Consider the following 23865-nt stretch of genomic DNA (forward strand, 5'->3'; position numbering starts at 1 on the left):
ATTGCGTAGCTTAGTCCAGAATAAGCAATAAAATACAATTTAGGAGAGCATGTGTAGCCAGGCCAAAAAATATAAGAAAGCTTTAACATTAGACAGCCTTTGTTGTCATAAGCTCCAGCTGATTTTGGGAAAATCTATCTTGAAAAGCAAATTATTTCTGCTGTCTAATGGCTTTGAACAAATCCTAGTGGGATGCCTGCCTGAAAAAAATGTGGTGGTCAAGTCTACTGTTACACAGTTTGTGAACAGCATTGTTTCTCAGCTGGCTGTTTTACAGTAAATGTATTCATTTAAAAAGAAAAAAAAAAGCATATTAAAAAACATCGCCCTTTTAGAGATTTAAACTTTTTGTATCCATTTCTTTGGATAGAAAGAGATCACGAGGCCAGGTGGAATAAAATAAATAACTAAACATCAAATAAATTTTTGCCCTCATTTGACCTTTGTTTTTTTCCCCTGCATATGTATTTTTAAGGATCCCATCCAGATAATAGCTTCTGCCCGTGTAAATGACACTCACCTGTCTTGCGAATTATCTATGAACATGTTGCAGAAATACTAAGACACACCCTCATCACACACACCTACCCTACAGTATTATATGGACTGTTTAGCATGACCACAGATCTCCAAATGTTTTGTGTTGAATACACATATAAAAATAGCATTAGAATTACAGGTTTACAAAACTACAGCATTCAGAAAGTCCTGAGCTTAAATCCTTTTGGACGGAGTGAGGCGTAAGGGTGAACTTGATCTAAGTGAACATTGCACGGGGAATTTACAAGCATCAGTCCCTTAGTCAGTAATGCAGAAGAGCTGCTCATTACTATGCCAGCAGTCATATCATATTTTAACCCCAATACTTTCTTACTGTTGCTTGGCGCACAAAATAGCTGTCCACTGACATGTGCTAAAGTTTTAGTGATAAATGTGTTTCATCTTTCTGCCTGCTAAGAAGTTCTTGTTAATAATATTGAGAAAACATCTGTTTTCTCTCGCTGTGTGTGTGTGTGTGTGTGTGTGTGTGTGTGTCTGTCTGTGTCATTCCTTGGCATGAAGACTAAGCTACAAGTGAGTGTCATAGAGAAGGATATACAATTTGCCAACAATTCACTTAAACTTTTCCTTATCACACACACCCTATGTGCTTAGAACCACATCCAAAAATAGTTGGTGAGGATTCAGTGAGACCTCATATGATCAAAACCTTCCAATCCAAACCTTTTATACTTGAGTTATATTTATGCAATATATACTATATTTAGCCTTCCTAAAAAAGACACCACAATCATGAGATCTGGTATTTATGAAAGTGCGTCAAAAATGATCTGCACGCTGAATGTAGGATTTATTTTAATACATTTTTAGAAAAGACAAATACATCATTTTTCGACATTATCTTCTCGCCTTTTCAATACACTTTATCCATCTGTCAACAGCCTTTCGTATTCCCTCTCCTCCCTCAACCTTTCATATTGTAGGCTGAGCTGTGTGCCACGGATGTACAGTACAGATGTCTTTAGTTCTGCATCAGAAGTGAATCTTCGTTCGTCTTGGTAGGGCTGATTTCATGGGACCAAACAGGTGAAAAGTCCGATGTAGCAAGATCAGGACAGTACAGAGAATGCTTTAACACTTGAAAAGAAATTTTTGCAAAGTGTCGACAGTGTGAGCAGAATAAGCATCTCACTGTAATGAGCGATGTTGATTGTTTAACTTTTCCCTTATAATGTTCCAATACTGTCCCTTGAGAAGCCCAGGAATCTGTAATCATCTATTCTCCTGCTGATGGTTGACTTTTGAACTTTTTCTTGGTCGGCGTTTGAGGATGTTTTTCGGTCCATACTGGCGTTTACTCTCAGTCTCATAAAGTACTGTAGTAATGAATCCATGTTTCGTCACCAGTAATGATCCTATTTTAGCCAATTTCACCTTGATCAAAAATTTTGTTTGCAGATATTTAAACTCCTCTGTTTATTCTCTTCCGTGGGTTGTTTCAGTACCCATCTTGCACAAATGGCATCTGGTACACCCGCTCACCAATAAAAAAACAATCACTGCTCTTCTTTGGTGCAATCCAAAGTGGGGCATCCAGTTTTGCTTTGCAGTTACAAATAAACTGGTGTAACACATTCACAGTCAACAGAAGTTTTATTAACTCACTCTCACTTACTCATCTTCTATACCGCTTAATCCTGTATACAGGGTCAATTGGGAACCTGAAACCTATCCCAGGAGACTTAGGCACGAGGCAGGGTACACCCCGGACAGGGTGGCAATTCATCGCAGGGCACACACATACATACACACACTCACACACCCATTCACACACTACGGGCAATTTGGGAACGCCAATTAGCCTGACCTCATATCGAACCCGGACCCTGAAGGTGCAAGGCGACAGTGCACTACATCAACTCGAGTGCAAATAATTTTTGACTCAGCCTGGTATTACCAGTTGATGGTAAATAAAATAATTCCAAGCTGTACTGTAAATACACAAAAACCTAAAAAGAATAATGACAATCCATGAAAAAAGAGCCCGAAGCTGCATCTGATTATATATGACCAATGATTGTAGGGAACACTCACTTGTATGTATTTCTTTTACGAATTTTGTCCACATATGACATCTATAATAAATGTCCAAACATGATTAAAGTAACTATCATCCAAAGCTACAGTACCATACTTCAAAAACAGTTTTAAAGTTGGTGTCAAAATGTATTATTAGGCAGCATGTTGAAACAATTACTTTGTTTAACTTTGTAGGAGGAGGTGACATGGAACAAGTGGTATGTGTTCATATCAAGCTCTTTTCCTTTGTCATGTCATGTAGATAAGTGTAGAGAGGACACAGAAGCGCTTTCACGCGAATCAGAAGCTTTGAAGAGCCTCTAATCTTTAAAGGAAGTCAAATGATATGCACTTTGTCACATACAGAATGTGTGGACTTTTTAACCTCGGGTGCTTATGTGATGTCACGTGATTTTGAAGAAATGATTTGTGTTCATTATATACAAAATAATGTCCAAGAAAGTAAAATTTGAAATACAGCACCAAGTCACCTGTCCTGTTGCTCACATTTTAAATTGAGTTTTCTGTTGTAAGAGTAAAACTAGCTGCACAGTTTATTATAAGTCCAAAAAAACAAGTTGGTACAGTATGTAGACTGGCTACTCTCCAAGGTGTTAACGAGTGTGTGAGTGTGTGTGTGTGTGTGTGTGCGTGTGTACATGGTATGCTGCATTGAAATAGCCTCCTATCCTGGGTGTATTCATACAGTACCTTGCACACAGTGTTCCAGGAACAGGCTCAGGATCTACCATCATCACTGAACATGATAAAGTAATTCCTAAAGTTAAATGAACAAACTTGATTCAATATTTCTTGTCTGGTGTCCCTAAAAGCTGGCACTTTTTAAATTTGTTGATAGAATGCAGAAATATTGATCTGTGGATGTACTTTATATTGATGCTTATTGAACTTTTTTTTCTTATTCTGGTACACATGTATTTGTAATAAGCATGAAGAAAGAAATGTTCTCTCTTTTTTCCCCTACTGCTCTATCATGGTTTTTTTTGTCTGTGAAATATTTGCTCAAGGATGTAGGTCCTTAGAGAGGCGTCTCTTCAGAGAGGTGTTACAGAATAACTTCTGTAGCTTTGATTCGCAAGCTTGCTTGGATCATCGACTATTTCCCACTTGGTCTGTGCTCTAATGTGGCAAAAAAGAGGATACTGTGGCTGATAATGGTAGGAATTCCTCAAATCCCTAAGATAACTGTTTTTGGTTTGTGTTGTACAGTGTTTAGTCTGAAGGAGATACTTAATTGCTAAATAAGGGCTGAACCCAGAACATCTTAATTTTTTGTTTGGAGGAAGATCCTTTTTCATTGGTAGCTAAAACCAGCCAAGCCTAGCTTGAATGAGTCAGAAGATAATGAGAGACGTCAGCACAAAAAAATAAAATAAAAATGAATGAGTGTGAATATGATTAATAAGAATAAGAAAATATTATACACACGGGGTGAAAGTACACTCTCTGGATTCACTACACGGAATTAATCACATAGCTCTAGACACTGAATGGTTTGGCCTGTGTTTGCTGGCATACAGAAAAATGAAATAGTTATATTATCCCAACCATTCTTTAAGGATGTTGTAAATTGTTTAAAATGTTTTCTATGTCGTATGCATTTTTTATAACTAAAACACTAAGACTTAAATACTTAAGTATTAAATTAAGTTTTTAAAGTTTTATTTTTGGTTTAAAAAAGCCTGTACAGTCAGCAGGAAAGCCTTTCTCTTGTAAGTTTAAACAAAGCCTTTGTTTTTATTACAGCACACAAGGGGACACGCAGTAAGGTCAGTACTGTGTCAAGTTTTACAGCACAACTGCCAAGCATCAAGAAGTACAACAAAGTCAACATACAGACTAATGCAGTTAAGCCTGGTTTTGAGTATTACTATATACGTACAGTCACACACACACACACACACACACACACACACACACACACACACACACACACACACACACACACACAAAAGACAAACTAAAAAAATTGTTCAAATAGTATGAAAATAATTCCTAATACTCCCAGAAATACTTAATAAGAGCTGGAATATACAGTACCTGTGCTATCTAGAAAGATCCTGGAAAAGTGATAACCTGGTCATTCAGAACATTCAGGTCACCAGCTGACTACATTTTATTGCCACATAATGTTGCTGAGCCTAGCCCTGACAATCTGAAGCAACCGCAGATCATAACACTGCCTCCAGGGGCGCGTACTGTATAGTGGCCCCTATGCATGATGGGTAGATCACTTCATGTGCTTCCCTTCTTCGCCCGAGGCACCCATCATTTTGGATTTTGGAATGAATTTGGACTCTTTAGACCACATGACGTTTTCCCACTGCTCCTCATTAACAAGTGGTTTTCATAATGCCACACAGCTGTTTTGTCCCAATCCTGTGAGTTCTCATCACATTGTGTGTATATGGAAATGCTCTTTCTAACCATGTTATCTCACCAAGTGTTCAATTCCATCCAAAATCTCCATTTATGATTTTTTTCCCCCAACCACATTTCTTCAAAATAGTTGATGGTTCAAAACATTTTTATGTGTTGAAGGGTTATTAGACAATATTACAAAATATGCTAAAAATTATAAACAAAGTCACCATGTGATCTGTACAATGAATCTGAAAAGTTCACCATGCTCACGCATTGTGAGTGAATGGCAGACAATAAAAGGAGTGGTCATGGTCTTCAGAGTTTGTCATTGAATTAATTGAGACACAACGTACCATCAAGCTGTGAAATATTATTATTATTTTTTTTATTATAGACATAGGAAATAACGCGCTAGTAATGGGGGAAATAACATCTTACAAGGTCAGACTTCCTGCCCTTTCATTTCTCCTGCAGTAAAACTCATTTGCTTTATCATACTGTATCATACCTGGTGCAAACAGATATAGATAAATGCATTATCTTGATTAGTTAATCCTGTCTATCTGGGAGCAGATTATGTATTATATTATGGTACACTTATATGGTAAACCAGTGTTATTTTACATGAATATAATGGGCTGTGCTGTGTTCTGACCCACAGATTAGCTTTTGGGACAGTCATTCAAATTTTTACAAGAGAATTCGAATGCAAAATCCCCTTAGACACGCACACCCATACATACACACCACATTTGGCGAATTATTAGTGCCCACTAAGAATGCATGTTCTTAATTTATTTACAAATGCTAATAACTCTGTGGAACCCTAATATTCCAACTGATGCATCAATCTGGGCTTGATAGAAGGCCAAGAAATCTGGACCCCATTTTCAACCTAAGAACTGAAGGCAGTTCAACTTCTCAGATAACAAAAACTGCTGCAGTCAATCCGAATGGTATCTGTTACATTTGTGCATGCAATGGTTTCTTTTCTTGTTGTGTAGGAATGCTATATAAAACCGACCCAAAGCACGATTTTCAACTGGTTCATATTATCGTGGGGAGAAGAAACACGTTACGTGCTGATTGATGATATGATCAAAATGAAAGATAATATAAACTGAAGAAAGCAACACCAAAGACAATTTAGCAAAGAAAATCTAACTGAATGAGATAAATTTTTGGCATAAGCACTGTTCTTTGTCTAAACAAATATGTCTTCAATAACGACAGATGTCCATAGTGTTGTTGAGTGATATATATGGAGTTGCACTGCGATCCTTATGGAGCGAACAACTGTATCAGCAGAGTACATATAGAGAGTAGCAGCGAGATCCCAAACTATTTCCATAAGTTTACTTATGAGAACCATACGGGCACGCTCTGAGAAAGAGTTAGCCTGCTACACCTCCCCCAGATTTCCAACATGCGCGCACACACACATATCCCTCCCCCATCCCTCCCTCCTCTGAAAACATACAATTCTTTTTTTTGCAACTCTTCCATTGCTCCTGCCTCCCAATCCCCCCCGCCTGTAGAAATTCCGAGGACAGACTGCAAGTCCTCAGTCTAGGCGCAAAACTACATCAGACTGGAGAGCGAGCGAAGGGCTAAAATAAAAAGTAGAAAGGTTTAGGGTGAAATGTAAATGTAGCTAGTAAAAGTGAAAAAAAGAAAAGAGAAAAGGTAACAGGGACCAGTTAAGGAGAGAGAGAGAGAGAGAGAGAGAGAGAGAGAGAAGTTGTGGAAGAATGGGCTCTTCAATGCTCTTTGTGATTCTTCTGTCTGTACTACAGTATCTCTCTAATGTGCAGACTCAGGAGATGCAGGAGCAAGATGCCCTTTGCAACGAGAACAGCTGTTTAGTAATCTACTTTCAACGCAAAATCTTCCTGGATGCCTGGCGCAGCTGCAGGAAGCAGGGAGGCAACCTTGTCACCATTAAAAGTCCAGAGGAGGCAGGCTTGATTGAGACTCTCTTTTCTAACCTGGAACCGATGGAAAGTACCCGTGTGTTTGTGTGGATTGGTTTGCAAAGGCAGCCCCGTAAGTGCGCTGCTGGACATCCCATGCGAGGCTTCTCCTGGATTACTGGGGAGGAAGATACACATTACACCGACTGGCTGCAAGATTACTCTCCAAACACCTGCTTAGTTCCACGTTGCGTAAGCATTGGTTATAGTAGCTCTGCTCAACAAAGCCAGGACAATTTCAAGTGGAAAGATGAACCGTGCTCAATACCTCTGGATGGCTATTTGTGCAGGTACACTTTTTCTGGCATGTGTCAAGCTATTTCAAATGAAGGGTATGGGAATGCACTGTACACAACCTCATTTCACCTTGTCACCTCACTCTTGACTCACATTCCATCTGGGTCAGTTGCAACTGTACCCTGCATGACTTCAGGTGACCAAACAGTAGTGTGTGCTTTACGAGAGGATGGGACTGTGGGTTGGAACAAAGATCCTCCTTTCTGCTCTGAAATTTCCAAGACCACCTGGTGTGAAAAGGATAATGGTGGCTGCCACCATTACTGCTTAGAAGATGAAAAGCACTACTACTGTGATTGTAAAGAAGGCTTTCTTTTGGCTCAGGATGGAATGAGCTGTTTCCAAACTGACCCCTGTCAAGACTCTCCCTGTGAATATGAGTGTCTGACAGTAATGGACAGTTATCGCTGTGCCTGCCAAGAGGGGTACATGCTGGCACCAGATGAGCAAGGCTGTCTGGATGTCGATGAGTGCTTGCAGAGTCCATGCGAACAGATCTGCGTAAATGCCCCAGGCACCTTTGAGTGTCGCTGTCGTGATGGCTATAAACCCAATGAAGAGGGAACTTGTGAGGACATAGACGAGTGTGCAGAGTCTCCGTGTGAGCATGAGTGTGACAACATAATAGGTTCTTATGTATGTTATTGTCACCTTGGTTTTTCTCCCCTTCCAGGGGATCCAAGTCGCTGTTATGATGTTGATGAATGTCAAATTGAGGGAACCTGTGAGCAAATGTGTATAAATTCCGTTGGAGGATTTGAATGTTACTGCGAAGAGGGTTACGATCTGCAAAGTGACCACTCTTCATGCAGACCCACCGATGAGCAGCAATCTTACACAGTCCCTGCATCCATTTATTCAATTACAGATCTTACTAACCAAATGACAGAATACCAAGACCCAGATTACTACAAGCCACTTGAAAGAGAATACTTGGATTGGCTTACTGAGCTTCCTAACGTGGTGATGGTTTCCACTAGTGCTACTCAAGAGGTGACTGAAACTGCTTCATCAACTGAAAGCCCTGTTGTGACCACTAACATGCAATCAGATAAGATAAACCAACAAACAGTTGCTGTGGATGGCTTTTTATCTTCTACTACTACTACTACTACAACTCCACTGCCAGAATATTATGAGGATGAAAGTACCACAGAATTTACCACAATGTCTCTTACCACTACCATACCAGGTGGTGCTAGGAATTGGATCTGGTCCAGTTCTAGCCGAGATGAGCTTGATGAAATGGGACCTGAACAAACAACCTCCATCACAGACAGTGAATATGAAACTTTTGATCCGAATCTTGATAACGCCAGCAATGATTATGAATCTCCAACCTCTTTCACTGAATTACAAACCCCAACACAGCCCCAGGGACCTAAGGATGGCAGCAGGAATGAGCATACTCAGGGCAGCAGCTGGTTGCTGGTTGGATTGTTGGTACCGCTTTGCATCTTCATTGTTGTCATGGTGGTACTGGGTATCATCTACTGCACTCGGTGTACCCCTAAGCCACAGAACAAGAATTCCACTGAGTGTTACCACTGGATTGCTGGTGCTGGTGATAAAGCAGCTGCTGATATGTCAAGTGGTGGTGTAACAAAGGTGTAACCAAACTGTGCAAGGACAAGCAAATGAACATATACATGTACAGTGTTTTGAAATATTTACAGCAAATGATAGGACAAGGAAATTAGATGAAGAACTGTCTTGTATCAATACAATCTTCAATTATTCATAAAGGATGGAGGATTAAATGGAATATCTGTTAGTGATAAGAAAGAGGAAATGAGAAGAGCTTGGACACTTTTAAGACTGTTTCTCTGCTGTACTCTGCTGAAAGTGAAAAGAACCCATTCTTTTATTTCTTCGCCTCCTCATCCTACCTGTGACATGGCTGCTTACCTGTTGAGATCTAGCAGCCCCAAGGTCATAGCTAATGTGAAAAGACACCTTAGCCTTGTTTCACATATTTATTATTATTATTATTATTATTATTGTTGTTGTTGTTGTTGTTGTTGTTTTTTTGTTTGAAACAGCATTTTGATCGGATTAATGTTCATGTCTGACAGTAGCCTCAGAGAAGTGTCCTTTTTGTGAAAGTACTCCTGCATTTGTCTTGATATTGAGCTGTACTACTTGTTTCAACTCTCTGAGCCAGATCTGATGGAGGACATTTTCCAATTGCAACTTAGAAATAGACCGACTTAGAAGTTTGTGATTGTTACCGTGGACATCACTGTGATCTCTGTGAGTCATATTTAACTGCCAGCTATTAGTGTGAGGTAATGGTTTATTAACAATGTGCCCAAAGCAAGTTATGATAATGACTTTATTATTAAGTCACATCCTCACATGCACATAGGCTTGAAAGGAATTAACTGGGATGGAGTTCAAATGAACATATGTTTTATGAGGCTCTTTTTTTTTTACTTGTACATATTATTTGTGGCATCATTATGTTCACACATACAGTATACAGTAAATTACATGGATGATATTGATGTGTGACCAAGCAAGCTATGTCAAAAAATACTTTTAGTCTGTAAATATTGGACAATTTATCTTATGAACACTCAATGTTGGAGTAATCATTATTTTCTGCAAGTTCCGCACATTAAAGTATGATTCCACTTTACTGATGATTTCATTGTTACTTATTAAGCAGAGTTTCCTAATTTTAGATTTCATAAAATGTTTTGCAAAAAAAACAACTCTTTGCAGCTTTCTAAATAGCAATTCAGACTTCAAGTGACACAAATAGTTCTGATATTTTATATGCTGATTTATGTTACAATGATCCTTATGTGAAAATTCGAACTATGTTGTTTATGTTGTGTGTCAACATATTTAAATAAATTTAAAATTTCCACTTAAGTAAAATATTTAATCTAATTTAATTTAATACAGATAAATACATTACAAATTTCATTTATTTAGAAAAATATAAATAATATCAATATGACAAGACCAGAATCTTTTATTTTATCATGTACATAAAATAAAAATTGCACTTCTCCGTCAAGTAAAAAATTAAAGAAATTGCAATATATGCACAATGTTTAAAATAAAACATATGCACAATTCACCTAATGCATTTTATATTACAGATTGCTCCAGCCTACATATATTAAATTTTAACAGTACTTGCCACACTACCCATGTGTGTTTAATATTACTTGGGAACAAAATGTTTGGAAGATCTGGCTGAATTTTTTTAAGTTGGTTTATGGTCACTAACCCAATTTCATCAGGTCAGGCTTAAGGTACATCCAGGGTCAATCACAGGATGGCTGGGCCTGAATGGGTACTAAACCCTGGATTGGATACCAAGCCATCACAAGACACGGTTTAAACACACATTCATACACAATGGAAGGGTCAGGATAACTCCTAGTATTTTAAAAAGTGGTGAAAATACAGAGAGACGAAATGAAACCAGTGTGAACATGAGGAGAACATGAAAAACTCCAGAGACAGTAACCTGATCAGATTTAAACCAGAGACTCTGTGAACTATAAGGCTCCCAGTAGTAATTTGTTTATCCACTATAGCTTGAGGCATGAAAAGAATCTAAATCATATATTGAATATTTTGGAGGCTACCATACCACTCATAAGTATGAGTGCTGAAATCTTTCTCCAGGTTCTGTAAGTAAGTCACGTCTTTCGCTTTATGGCATTTAGAAACCAAGTGTTCATACAAATCCAATTCTTTCTGTATTTCCTGCCAAAACTAGTCTTTATCAAAGACCACAGCTGTCAGAAGTTTTGTACACATGTTAATGAGAAGGGCAGGAGGATTCCAGCGAGCAGTAATCTTGCTAAGCACCAGAAACAAACCCAATGTAAACATGCATATGTTATGTACTGTATAGTCTTCTTTGTTGAGTAGAGGCTTTGTAAAATTTTTGAGTTTGCAATGAGCTTAGTACTACATAATGTATACTTCTCTAACTGAAATAAAACCCTTCAAAGCAATAACATCTGCATAATAATCAGTGCCAAGTAGTTTCTTCAGATGAAGAAAGACTTTCTTAAATGCATAATGTGTATAATAAATATTTGTGACTTTTGTCTTCTGGTTATCTACAAAGCGTGTGTACATAGTAAGTGCTGACTTGGTCACATTGTGAAACAAAGTCTCATTGAACAATTTGACTCATAAAGCTTGTTAGCCTTTTATTAACTACTGTATGCTTAAATTTTCTCCTGATATGCACTACAACACAGTACAGCAACACAGAGGCTTGGAAAAATGCTATATTATAAATGTTGCTGAACAAGTTGATGAAATTTAATAAAGATTTTTAAGGGAAAAAAACATTCCTACTTTTTAAGCTGATATTGCTTCATACAAAAGCTTTGATTGTTTGGCTTTTCACCTCATCTGCTGTTCATTTTGCACAGGTCTGAGAGTTGGAACAACAGATTCATGATTGAAAATGATTTGGAGAGAGGTTTGATTGAGTCACATAAAGAACTTTACCTCTATTCCTATATTCCTATTCTGTATTATTAAGTGATTCTTTTGACTTGAGTCCTTTACATTTCCTGTCAGAGGATTTGGCTGAACTATAGTGTGCCTGATTAGCGTATGAAAGCACTTTGTTCATTGAGTTCGATCTGCTACACACCACCCCAAAACATTAGGGGTAATTTAAGTAATCAGTGCTGATGTTAAAAGGTTATATAGATGATATTGGTCTATAACTATGTTGGGATTGGTATTGTGTTTTGTGTAGTCCTGTGTGTTAAGCCTATGTAGAGATGTGGTACTTTCTCGTATGTATGTTTTGAGATTTCCAACATCTGGATAGTTTCCTCTCTCAGCCATGTGTGCTGCAATGGCTTCACTGTTTTGCTCTCTTTATTAACTCAGTTTGTCTCTGCTGAAATTCTCTGATAGTCCTGTGATGGTTTCTCCTCACTGTAAATTAATGCTTAATTTGTGTTTCAAATGAAAAGTGGTTACACTGACAGAGTTGGGCTTGGTTAATGGTTGTTTATTTTTGTACCAATTTCTTCATTTGAAATGTAATGAATTAACTCTATAGTACTGTTACCTAATTAACTATAAAAAACATTTCACTGACCCATCAGAGGAAAGCTAATTTATAAGCATTATCCAACTATTCAAATATTTGTTAATATGTATATTGTGTATAAAATATTCAGCCTATTTATTGGATCTATCAATCTTTTATAGGCCCATGTTTGAATAATTTATAGACTTAATTTTATTTTTAAGCCGAAGTTTGGATTAAACCCATAACCTTCAATTGAGCAATCAAACATGGTAATATCTCTAATATCCATCAGGACGATTAAAGAATTTATATTCACTCACTCATTGTCTATACCATTTAATCCTGTATTCAGGGTCGCGGGGGGCTGGAGCCTATCCCTGGAGACTTAGGGCACGAGGCAGGGTACATCCTAGACAGGGTGCCAATCCACATTGCACAGAGGCACACACATGCACACACACACTATGGGCAATTTTGGGAATGCCAATTAGTCTAATCTGCATCTCTGTGGGGGGCTGTGGGAGGAAACGGGAGTATCCAGAGGAAACTCACCAAACACAGGGAGAACATGCAAACTTCATGCACACAGAGACGCGAATCGAACCTGGACGGAAATTAAACCTGGACTCTGGAGGTGCAAGGCGACATTGCTAACCCCTACACCACCGTGTATAATGTATAATCAAATGTTTACTCTGCATTTCTTTTGGTCATATACTATACACATATTGAAATTGGATAGGAATTAAACTGAAAAAGATAAAAAAGGATGTTAGTGTAAGAGAGAATAATATATACAGTATACACCATGACTTTTTCATCATGTGTGTAAAATATATAGGTTTTTACATGCAGCCTGGAAATATAGAGATACATCTAAAAGATATTTTATAGAAAGCAAAGGGCACTGCTGGTGCTGGTCCCAAGGCTGGACATCTGGCGTAAAACCTGTGCCAAGTTGTTGTGCGGATTGAGGGTCCAGTGTGGCGAAACAACCAAAAGACTAACAGCAACAAAAATGTACTTGTCATCCTGTAATAGCATTACGCTGTTATGTTGGCCTTAATGCAAATGCAATAAAAACTACATACAGAAGAATAATGTAAAATATTTCATGCTATTAATAATGACAATAAAGTTTACCATTATCCTAAATCTAAGATTAAACAATATTTTTTCAATATTGGTCTGCTCTTTTTTTTCAATAAGTTTGTGCTTTAATTAGGTGCACAAAAAAAAAAACACAACCCAATTCTGTCAATTCCATCTTATTACTATAAATCATTGAACATTCAGTTTCTAACAGGACACACGGTTAGCTTAACTTAACAGCATGTTGTTGAGTTATATCTAGAACTGAATGTGGTGGGTTTCTTTACCTAACCAAAGACATGGTTCATTACAACTTAACTTTGAGAAAAATTTGCTGGCCGAATAGAATATTTTACGTTGCTGTGACAACATGTACCCAGTTTAAAATGTCAAGTTGACTCAAAATGTAATTCAAATATTTAAGTCAGTTCAAGTACAGTAGTATTGGTTGTGGGCTCAATTAATTATATTTCTCTAGGTTTAACTTACAGTAGTCCAACTTTTCATCTAGTCAAAGTTATTTCCTATTGTGGCCTAGTTATGTTGGTTCAAGTGATTTTTCTATACAAACAAGATGCTCCAACAATACCCCCACAAATACACAAACATTACCTAAAAAGACATTATTCTTCCAAAACAGGAGAATACAGGTTCTATTGTGTTTAAAGGTCAATTAAATACCTGGAGACGACCAGATGCTTTTCATTATCTTACTGATTCTTTTATATTACAATATTATAACTGTTTTTAAAACTCAAAGATGAACTGTTTATTTCCCAGTGTGGGAGTCTATGGGAACAAGAGTTTGTTTCTCAACATGTCTCTTCAAGTCCAATAGAAATCATTTGGATGGCTACATAGTTGTCCACCCAGTCCTTTTTGGAATTTAATGCTTAGAGCCAGACCTGACCAAACATCATGCCTAAAACTGCTGCATCACCCAGGGCCCCTAAAATACTACAGTCCCCTCCAACCTTGTTCAAGTTCTTAATGTAGCTCCAAATGGCCAAACATCACGACTCTGACCCAATGCCCCACTGCAGAGCTCTGGTTAAAAATAACAAGAAAGGTCTTGATAAATGCATAAATGCGTAAAAGATAAATGCATTTCACAGAATATATAGGTATGATAAAAATGAAATATATTAATAAGCCTATATACCACCAGCAAATTCTAGTTTCTGGAATTCTAATGATGGGTTAAAGCTGCATATTGTTTATATTCAAAAGTGTTTAATATTTTAAGGCTTTTACTTTGTCATTCTCAAGGTTAACTACATTTGGAGTGATGTTTTAAATTAACTGGGTGTTTACTCAATGCAATTTTCATATGGATAAATTAAACAACATAACACTTGTAGATTAGCATTGGCGACTCTCGCAGTTTTTCTTAAGGCCTCGTTCACACGAGCGTTAAAATAGAGCGGTTTTTTTTTTGCGTTCATAGCATCCGGTGAGCGCAGATCAAGCGCAGAGTGTTTTCTTTTTTTTTTTTTATTCAGTTTGTGAAAAGCAAACAATAACAAATTCCATCATTAACCGTATCAATACAACAACTGTCCAGGGTCTCAGTCCAAGGGAAGTCCAAAGTCCTTTAGCAAAGCCATCGTTCTTATTGCTTTTAAGTTCTTTGATAACTCAATTGATTCAAAATACATTTTCAACTCAAGTTTAAATCTTAAAAAAAGAGGTTTGCATTTAGAAAATTTACATTTATGAATATGATATTTAGCAAACAAGAAAATAAGGTTTACGAGATAAGAATCACCATTTTTTTCACATTCGTGAAAACCAAAAAGTACATTTCAGTAAGTAAACTCAAAATTAGGCTTCACATAACATTTGACAAATTCAAGAATGTCACACCAAAATGATGTTGTATAAGAGCAATTCCGGAATAAAGTTAGAGAAGAACTTCTCTAAAGTTGTAAAGAAGTTTCAAGGTTATCTAAACAGAAACAACAGTTGGTGTCAATATCCTTCTTCAGTTTTTTTAGGAAGCACTTATCCGGATAAACTCTATGAATCAACTTAAACGCTATTTCTCTCATTTTGTTAGTAATTAAATATTTGTGAGGTAATGACCAAACTTTCTTCCAGGGAACATCATTAACTAAACCATTCCAATAAGAGAGTACATGAGGCACAGAAATAGACTCCATCTGAAATAACACTCTAATTTTATTATTGTTTTTTGATTTGGACGCAGAGTGTTTTCTACACATAGGAGTCAATGAGAGTGTTCACACAGGCTTTGGTGACGTGCGTTTGTCCGGCTGCGCGTTTATACGGCATAAAAAAAACGTTGCATGCAGCTTTTTCTTGCCGTTCAAAACCTAACGAACGCAAGGAAACCGCTTCTAGTTCGTTTTCTTCGCGTTCATTTTACGCTTCGGAGGACCGGATATATCCCATGATCCTACAGTACATGCTATACATAGGGAAATGCGGAAAAGGCCAAAAAAAAAAAAAAAAAAAAGTTGAATAACCTACGCGGAATTTTTCGCATTTCTTCATATACCACAAAAAAAACTTCCTTTAATCCGACGTTGTGCGGTCAGAGTGAACCCGGTAACGGCGGGCTTTCATATCCAGTTCCTGACACACTGCCCCCACAGGTTAAAACACAAACTACAATCTGGGCTGCAGGCTGACGTTAGACAGAGACAAACGAACGCCGGTGTAGTAGTCAATCGATCGACACTACAAAACGCAACATGAACGTCTAGGACGTTCAGAGCAGTTTGTTTATCCAAAAGTTTAACGCCCGTGTGAACATTGCCTTAATCCCTTAATTTTATTCTGGGTACGTATTTATTTTTTAATCCGTGTATCTATTTATTTTTCAAATAAAATATTTTTCAGTTGGCATACAGGTATTTTTAGACATTTAAGTCTGAGGTGAGTTACTGTACTAAGCGCCACTACTCCTTAACTGTTCAACATTTTTTTTTTTCTCGAAATTTCGTTAGCTGAGCTCGTGCAGCCCTGTGTGCTGGGGTGGAGCAGGACACTGATGCTGGGCAAAAGTCAAGGCAAAGTGGGGAAACAGATAGATATGGTTATAAACGTTTAGCTTGCTAAACGTTAGCTGACTCACCTCAGGAATGTAAGGGTGCCTTAGTATAACGATACATATATCGATAAAACGCCTAAGTGTATAAAAATACCTGTACTGTAAGCTAATTCAAAATTTTTTTTTTTGTAAAATAAATAAATACATGGATTAATAAATACATATGTATCCAGAAAAGAGCGTCCAAAAACTCACAGGAGTCTTATAAATCACAAGATCAAGAATCAACTTTTTTTGTTTATTCAGTCTGTGTATTTAAAGTTTTCAAGAATACAATGTTACCTGTTGTCTCAACAAATACCAATGTAAGAAGTTGTGCCAACAATACAATATGAATTCATTTAACGTTTATCTAGGTGGAGTTTTTACAGTGTTGTTTTAGGGGTTTGTTGAGCATAACACTGGACACAATGTGGGAGAATTTATCCAGAATGGGGTGGCAGTGCATACACACACACACAAACGTGGGGGGACAAAGATAGATACGGTTATGAACGATTGGCTTATTAGCTCCTGCACAATGCAATAACACACTGATTCACACCTAAGGGAAATTAAGATGTTCATTGATAATAAGTGACTTCTTGAAGCTAATTGTGACTCAACACCTGTGGCATCACAAGACTGACATGATAGAGCAGTGCAGACATGCGAATTGCAGAGAAACCGTCAGGGTAAACATGTTAGGATGGTGCTGAAGGTTCATCAGAGTACTCTTTTAGTTTCTGCAGTGCAAAAAATACTCTATTCTGAGAAATATCACCATATTCCTTTCATATTTAGCAAAAGAGTTAAACATTATGCAGGATCCTGGTTTATTTTCTTAGACTGGAATCTTATCTGAGGTGTAGGTCATGTTACAGTGCTTTTCCACCTTAGTCTCTTACTCAGTGTTTAGGCATCAGGTCTTGTAAAGCAGCAAAACTTACAAAGACCTATCATTTAAACAATACAGCATTAGATCCACAATTTTTTCTTTATTAAGAACCCATATTGTAGGCCTTCGAGTGGCGCAGTGGTAAAGCGCTCGCCCTATCATCCGGAGATCGCAGGTTCGATTCCCGGGTGATGCGGTAACCTCTCACAGCCAGAGGACTAGAGAGAGCTGATTGGCCTAGCTCTCTCAGAGCTCTTTCACATTAATCACAGCTCTACAGCCAATCAGGGGTGTCTGTGAGCTTGCGCAAGCAAAAGGAGCGGATAGCGCTGTCCTCTGAGTGTGTTACGCCGCCCCCAACGCTGTGAGCGGGCAGTTCGAAAAGATGTGGTTGGAAGAAACACGTGATAGACTGAGTGGTAGCAGTAGCCTTAATGTGGGAGCCCCCTAGTGACAGGGAGGAATTGGACACGACTAAATTAGGGAGAAAATCGGGAAAAAATAAAAAAAGAACCCATATTGGAGAATTTTATTTAGCCTGTTTTGGAATTTAGTGAACTAACAAAAAAGATGGAAAACTAATACAATAAATGATTGATGAAATTGCATAATGTAAAAAATAGATAAGAGAAATACTTTCCATGCATGAAATCTGCAATACAAAAAGCCATAAATAGCGTAGGTCCATCCATCTTACACATATTGTACACTCACTGTGCACCTCAATAGGGACACCAATATGACTGATCATTTATGTACTGTAGTTATTCAATCAGCCTAAAGTCTAACTTTAATTGTGTTTTGGATGTTGGTGCCAATTTGGCTGGTTTGTGTGTTTCAGAAATTGCTGATCTCACACAATAGCATCTAGAGGTTACACAGCATGGCGTGAAAGGCAAAAAACATTGAAAGAGCGATGATATACTGTAAGAAAGGTCAGCAAGGACAAAACACCTAACATTGTAGTGTATGGACTACAACAGCAGAAGACTAGAATACAGTGGAAATTCAGATTGTGAGTAATGCAAGATATTTTAAAGGTAATTTTTACAAGAAAGGCTAATTAAGATATTTTATGAACCTTAAAACAAAATATCAACTGTGAAGGAAATAAGAGCTGGACGCTATTTCAGTCATAGAAAATCCATCATGCAATAATGTCAGAAAACAATCTTATTTCACAACTAAAAGACCAAATTTTAGGATGCAATGTTTTTGTTTTTCTTTATGAGATTTCTGTTTTGTTTTTGTTTTTTTTATAGTCAAATATTGAATATTTATAGTCAAATATTGAAGCCAGGGCCATTTATAGTATGAAACGGACTAATATTTTGCAACACCTTTTGTTTACACTATAAAACTTATTTTATATTTCTGTGGAGTTTTTTCGGCAGTGCTTATTGTGTTATACAAATTTAATTAAATTCTTTTGCAGCTTATTTATTTACTAATTTCACAACTTTGTTTTAACTCATTGTTGTTGCACCACATTAACAGTACTTCTGCACAGTGCTCTTAAGATCCTGACATAGAGCCTTGGTCAATCCAAAACTTCCACTTTCTTTTTGTTCAGCTATTTACTTTACTGTTGCTGATGTACTTGAAATCATTGTCCTATTGACTGAGTTTTGGCTAGGCTTCATGTGTTAAACAAATGGCCTTAAATATATCCCTAGATTGCTTTAGTATTGTGGAAAGAGGAATGTATGGTAGACTTGATGAGTACAAAGTGGTCAGGTTATGTAGCTGCTAAACATGCACAAAATATTATTTACCACCTGCTTCTTACTGGGGATAAGGTTTTTTGGTGATATGCAGTTACAAGCCCACTTCCGGAACGAATTATGCTTGTAATCCAAGGTTTCACTGTATAAGGCTATTATGGGTAAAAAATACCAGGGCTTTTTCCAGTCCTCTTTTTGATGTAGCCCATCCACCATAATGTTTGATGTGCTATGCATTCTAAGATGCTTTTCTGTACATCAAACTGAACAATCTAAAGTAAAGGAATGGCCTTTTTCTGATAATTTAAAAAGCCAGTTATGGTCTAATAGCTGTGGAATGTGCGATAGAATCCTGTTGCTGCAAAATCTTTGATATGTGATTTATATCTGACAGAGGTGAAGAGATAATACAGACGCACTTTACCTTGGCTCCACTGAGTCATGACTGGCAGGCTTTTCTTTGAATTCCTTAGCACCAACATCTCTGTGATGTGCCAACCCTTAGCTGATAAAAGAAGAGCCTGTGAAAATATTCGGATAGCCTTCTTCTATTCTGTGAGAAAGCTCAAACAAGGTACCAATATGTGTATAATATAACAACCAACATATCATTGTGTGCACATTTAATGCAAATACCTATGAATACTGTACTAGTTTCATTGTCAATTTCATCATCATCTTATTATTAGTAGTAGTATCATTATTTAGGTAACATGGTGGTGTAGTCATTAGCTCTGTGGCCTTGCACCTTCATAAGTTCATAAGTTAAATTCCTGCCTAGGGTCAGTGTGTGTGTGGAGTTTGCCCGTTTGGTGCATGGTGAGTTTTCTCCTGGTACTTTGATTTCCTCCCACAGGCCAAATCCTTGCAGAATAGCCTAATTGGCATTCCCAAATTGCATTTAGAGTGTAAATCTGTGTGTGCATGCATGCCCTGGGAAGGATTGTGATAGGCTCCGGGCCTCAAGTGACCCTATATAGAGTCAGCCTTTTTTGATCGATTTCTTTTATACAGTGCAAACATTTATCTTACATCCGACATCTCATTTTTCTCTTATGCTGTATTGTGGAAAAACCATTGACATGGAGGACTCTGAATCACGTTCAGGTATGTTGGAGATAACAGTTTTCATCTGTGGAGGGATTTTTAAATGAATTACAGCTTGAGTCAGGTAAATGGAAATATTCAGTGTAGCTAATAAAAAAAAACTGGTTTATGTTCGATTTCAATCCTAGTAACTGCCGGAGTAACATGTAACGTATGAAAACCACCTTGTATACATGTGCACACAGGATGGGATTTTACAGCAAGTCCATATAGTGAGATATTTACCCCCATCATATGTCAATCACTCCCTTTCTCCTTCTCACAGGCTCAAAACAAGCTAAACATAAACGTGTTTGTGGTTTGCTGCAATTTCATGGCAGTTATTATTATTATTATTATTATTATGGAAATGTGATCCTCTCAAATTGTCTTTAATGTTAGTTTCTTATTTGCTGCAGACTTATTTAGTTCCAGTCCATTAGAGAAGGCTGACAAAAGAGATGCACTAAATAGTTGAAGTGGAAGTGAGAATAGATAAGAACCAGCCGTGAAGAGGTGACTCATGTATCTCCAGGCACACCATATAGTGGGTTTATTTGTGGGAAAAAGTTCTGTGGAACCTTTCTTGTGTTCCAGGGTCATCCTTTAGGCCTGCTTGCTTCATTGCCCTAGTTGGGAGAATGCAGGCTATGGAACCATTATACCAGCATGAGCACACAACCATAGAGTCATTAGGAGACCACATCCTAATCCAGCCTTACAGTACATTACTTTTAGGTGTGTTGTTGATGGGTGAAGTGGGGATTTCTGGCAAAGGGCTTTTTTCCCTTTATTGGCATTACTGTATGTTAGAAATTTTTTTTATATACAGGATCATCAGATAACTGTCTGAATGTCTGAAAGCATTATATTCTGCATGTTCAATCCAGCAAAAATCACATACACCCTATACACCCTTGGATTATTTCTGTCCATGCCTTTTTTTTTCTTTTTTTTTTTTTACATTTTATGAGAGTTTTTTTTCTTCTTTTTTTCCTTTTATTTTGCTGTGGACTTTTATATTTATTTCCAGTCTGTTAGAGGGTACTGACAAAGGAGGAACCCTCTAATAGATGCAGTGAGAAGTCAGAAGGTCAATAAGTATAAGAACCAGATGTGAAAAGATGACCCACGTCTCCAGGCACACCATATATCAAATTAATTCTCTATCTTTAGAAAATATATGGAAGGAGAGGATTAACCAGGTATGCTTGATTGGCCTTTTATATGTATATAAACTGTGTTTTCTTTAAGCGCTTGATGATGCTATTTATGTTATTGGTGTTATTAATATGCCTCTCCCCTTACTTGGTGAGTTGTTGTTGTTGCTGTTTTTTTTGTTTGTTTGATTTCATATCTCATCTATTTTTCTAGCTGCACACACACCGATATAATACAGTAATGTAAGACCCTCTGAGCTAGAAGTAATAAGTATTTATATTTGTAACATGTTTCCTGCCATCTTCAAACATAGTACTATTGCATTAAAGAAATGATGGGAAAACAAAATGATGGAAAAACATTATTGAATAGCAAGAGAATCATTATTACTCTTGTGCGACATGTTTTCCAATCTACTGACAAATTGAAAGCGTTACAGGGTTCAGTGCTTGGTGTAAGAAGAGGTGCATGGGTTCAGAAATAACGATCAGCGACCAAGCTGATTAAGGAAGCAGTATGTCTGAAAGTGGTGCTGTGATACAATGAATAGTCAGAAATGTGCGAGCGTGAGAACATCAGGATCAACACCAAAAAGTGCGGTGAGGCACTTAAATCTTTCAACCAGAAAAATGCACTAAATGACAAAGGAACAAGTCCTTTTAAACTTTAAACTTGTGGCCAAGTACAAAACATTTAGGCTGGTTACCTCCATGAAAAAAAACAATGACATCATGATCCCATGATGGAATTGGGATCTCATGGTGTTACAGTTTGGGAGCTTGAATCCCTTGGGCAAAACCTGCTGAATGTCAAAGATTGACAAGCATCAAAAATACTATAGTACACATTGTAACTAGAGATTTTTTAAAAGCCAGTTTATTTATATTCATAGTTTTAGGCTTATTTATATTTTTCTTATAGCTGGGAGTCCAAGAAAGCAAAACGTGCATGTATTCCATTTGTTCGAGAATAAGCTCATGCATGCAAAATGGAAAAAAATGTGACAAAGTTTGAGCTACAGTTTGTAAAAGTGTTGCCTGGCTGGTTTCATGTTTATAGGGCGTGCTCCTGCCTTGTCCCAAATGTTCCCAGGGTGTTTGTGGCATAAACACATCCATGTTTAGTAGGTGCACATCCACATCAAAAGGTGCATTAATTATGATTTATCATAATTATCAACGCATTTTGATTATCTTCAAGGGAAATCCCATAATATCTTGTATGTTTAGAGAAGCAGAGAATCATTATGTAAACGTTTGGTTTCATTAAGTCATTTCAATTGCTTAAAGTCTTTCCCCAAAACAGGGTGAGTTGTATGTTTGTGTGTCTACATCAGTAGTCTATTAGGTACAGTATATCGAAACCGGTCAATCTTTTGTTTAATTTTAGTATTCGTAAGTAATTATTTCCTTAATTTATTCAATGAACCAACAAAGCATATCAGCGGTATAAGTCTGTAGGAGGCTAGACGGATAAATACAATGTAGGCTCTTTCAGGAACTATTTTAGACGGTTATTAACAAATGTTGTTGCTCAAATGCTTTGCTAGTTTTATGTACACATTCAGGGTTAGGAATCGGTCAGTGACCTCTCGTTCACATTAGATCGTGGATTTGTTTCTTTTTTGACCTGACACATGGCCTTTTGAACCATTGCATGAAAACCAATGCAGTACTTCATTTAAAAAAAGTATAAAGCTTGCAGGCAAAATCGATTGGTCTATTATTCACTTAAAACTGTAATCAAATAATTTTGTAAAGCTGCTCTGCAACAATGAACATAAGTGCTATATATATATATATATATTTTTTTTTTTCATTTAATTGAATTAATTGTTTGGTTGAAATTGAGAATATTCAATAGAAATTCATAAGTCTTCTACATGAAACGGGAGCTAATTAAAAGCCCTCTTTTACACGGCATATCACCAAAAAGCCTTATCCCCAGTAAGAAGCAGGTGGTAAATAATATTTTGTGCATGTTTAGCAGCTACATAACCTGGCCACCTTGCACTCATCAAGTCTACCATACAGTACATTCCTCTTCCCACAATATCAAAGCAATCTAGGGATATATTTAAGGCCATCTGTCCAACACATGAAGCCTGGCCAAAACTCAGTTAGTCAATAGGACAATGATCTCAAGTATTTCAGCAACAGTAAAGTAAATAGCTGAGCAAAAAGAAAGTGGAAGTTTTGGATTGTCCAAGGCTCTATGTCAGGATCTTAAGAGCACTGTGCATAAGTACTGTTAATGTGGTGCAACAACAATGAGTTAAAACAAAGTTGTGAAATTACTGAATAAATAAGTTGCCAAAAAATTTACTTAAATTTGTATAACACAATAAGCACTGTTGAAAAAACTCCACAGAAATATGAAATAAGTTTTATAGTGTAAACAAAAGGTGTTGCAAAATATTAGTCCGTTTCATACTATAAATGGTCCGGGCTTCAATATTTGACTATAAATATTCAATATTTGACTATAAAAAAACAAACAAACAAAAAAAAACATTCTGTCCTAAAATTCAGTCTTTTAATTGTGAAATAAGATTGTTTTCTGACAGTATTGCATGATGGATT

General features: G+C 37.1%; 1 protein-coding gene across 1 annotated transcript; it reads left to right on the top strand.

Annotated features, from left to right (window-relative positions):
* Window positions 1-6684: 6684 nt before the first annotated feature.
* Window positions 6685-9876, top strand: cd248a (CD248 molecule, endosialin a). The gene has a single exon (XM_053503140.1). It carries the CDS (start codon window positions 6717-6719, stop codon window positions 8847-8849), a length of 2133 nt encoding a protein of 710 aa, XP_053359115.1. The 5' UTR covers window positions 6685-6716; the 3' UTR covers window positions 8850-9876.
* The last annotated feature ends 13989 nt before the right edge of the window (window positions 9877-23865 follow it).

Source organism: Clarias gariepinus, chromosome 1, assembly GCF_024256425.1.
Source record: "Clarias gariepinus isolate MV-2021 ecotype Netherlands chromosome 1, CGAR_prim_01v2, whole genome shotgun sequence".
NCBI classification, from domain to species: domain Eukaryota; kingdom Metazoa; phylum Chordata; class Actinopteri; order Siluriformes; family Clariidae; genus Clarias; species Clarias gariepinus.

Excerpts from the sequence above, each read along its gene's own strand:
- cd248a (XM_053503140.1), top strand. The coding sequence starts at position 6,717 with ATGGGCTCTTCAATGCTCTTTGTGATTCTTCTGTCTGTACTACAGTAT.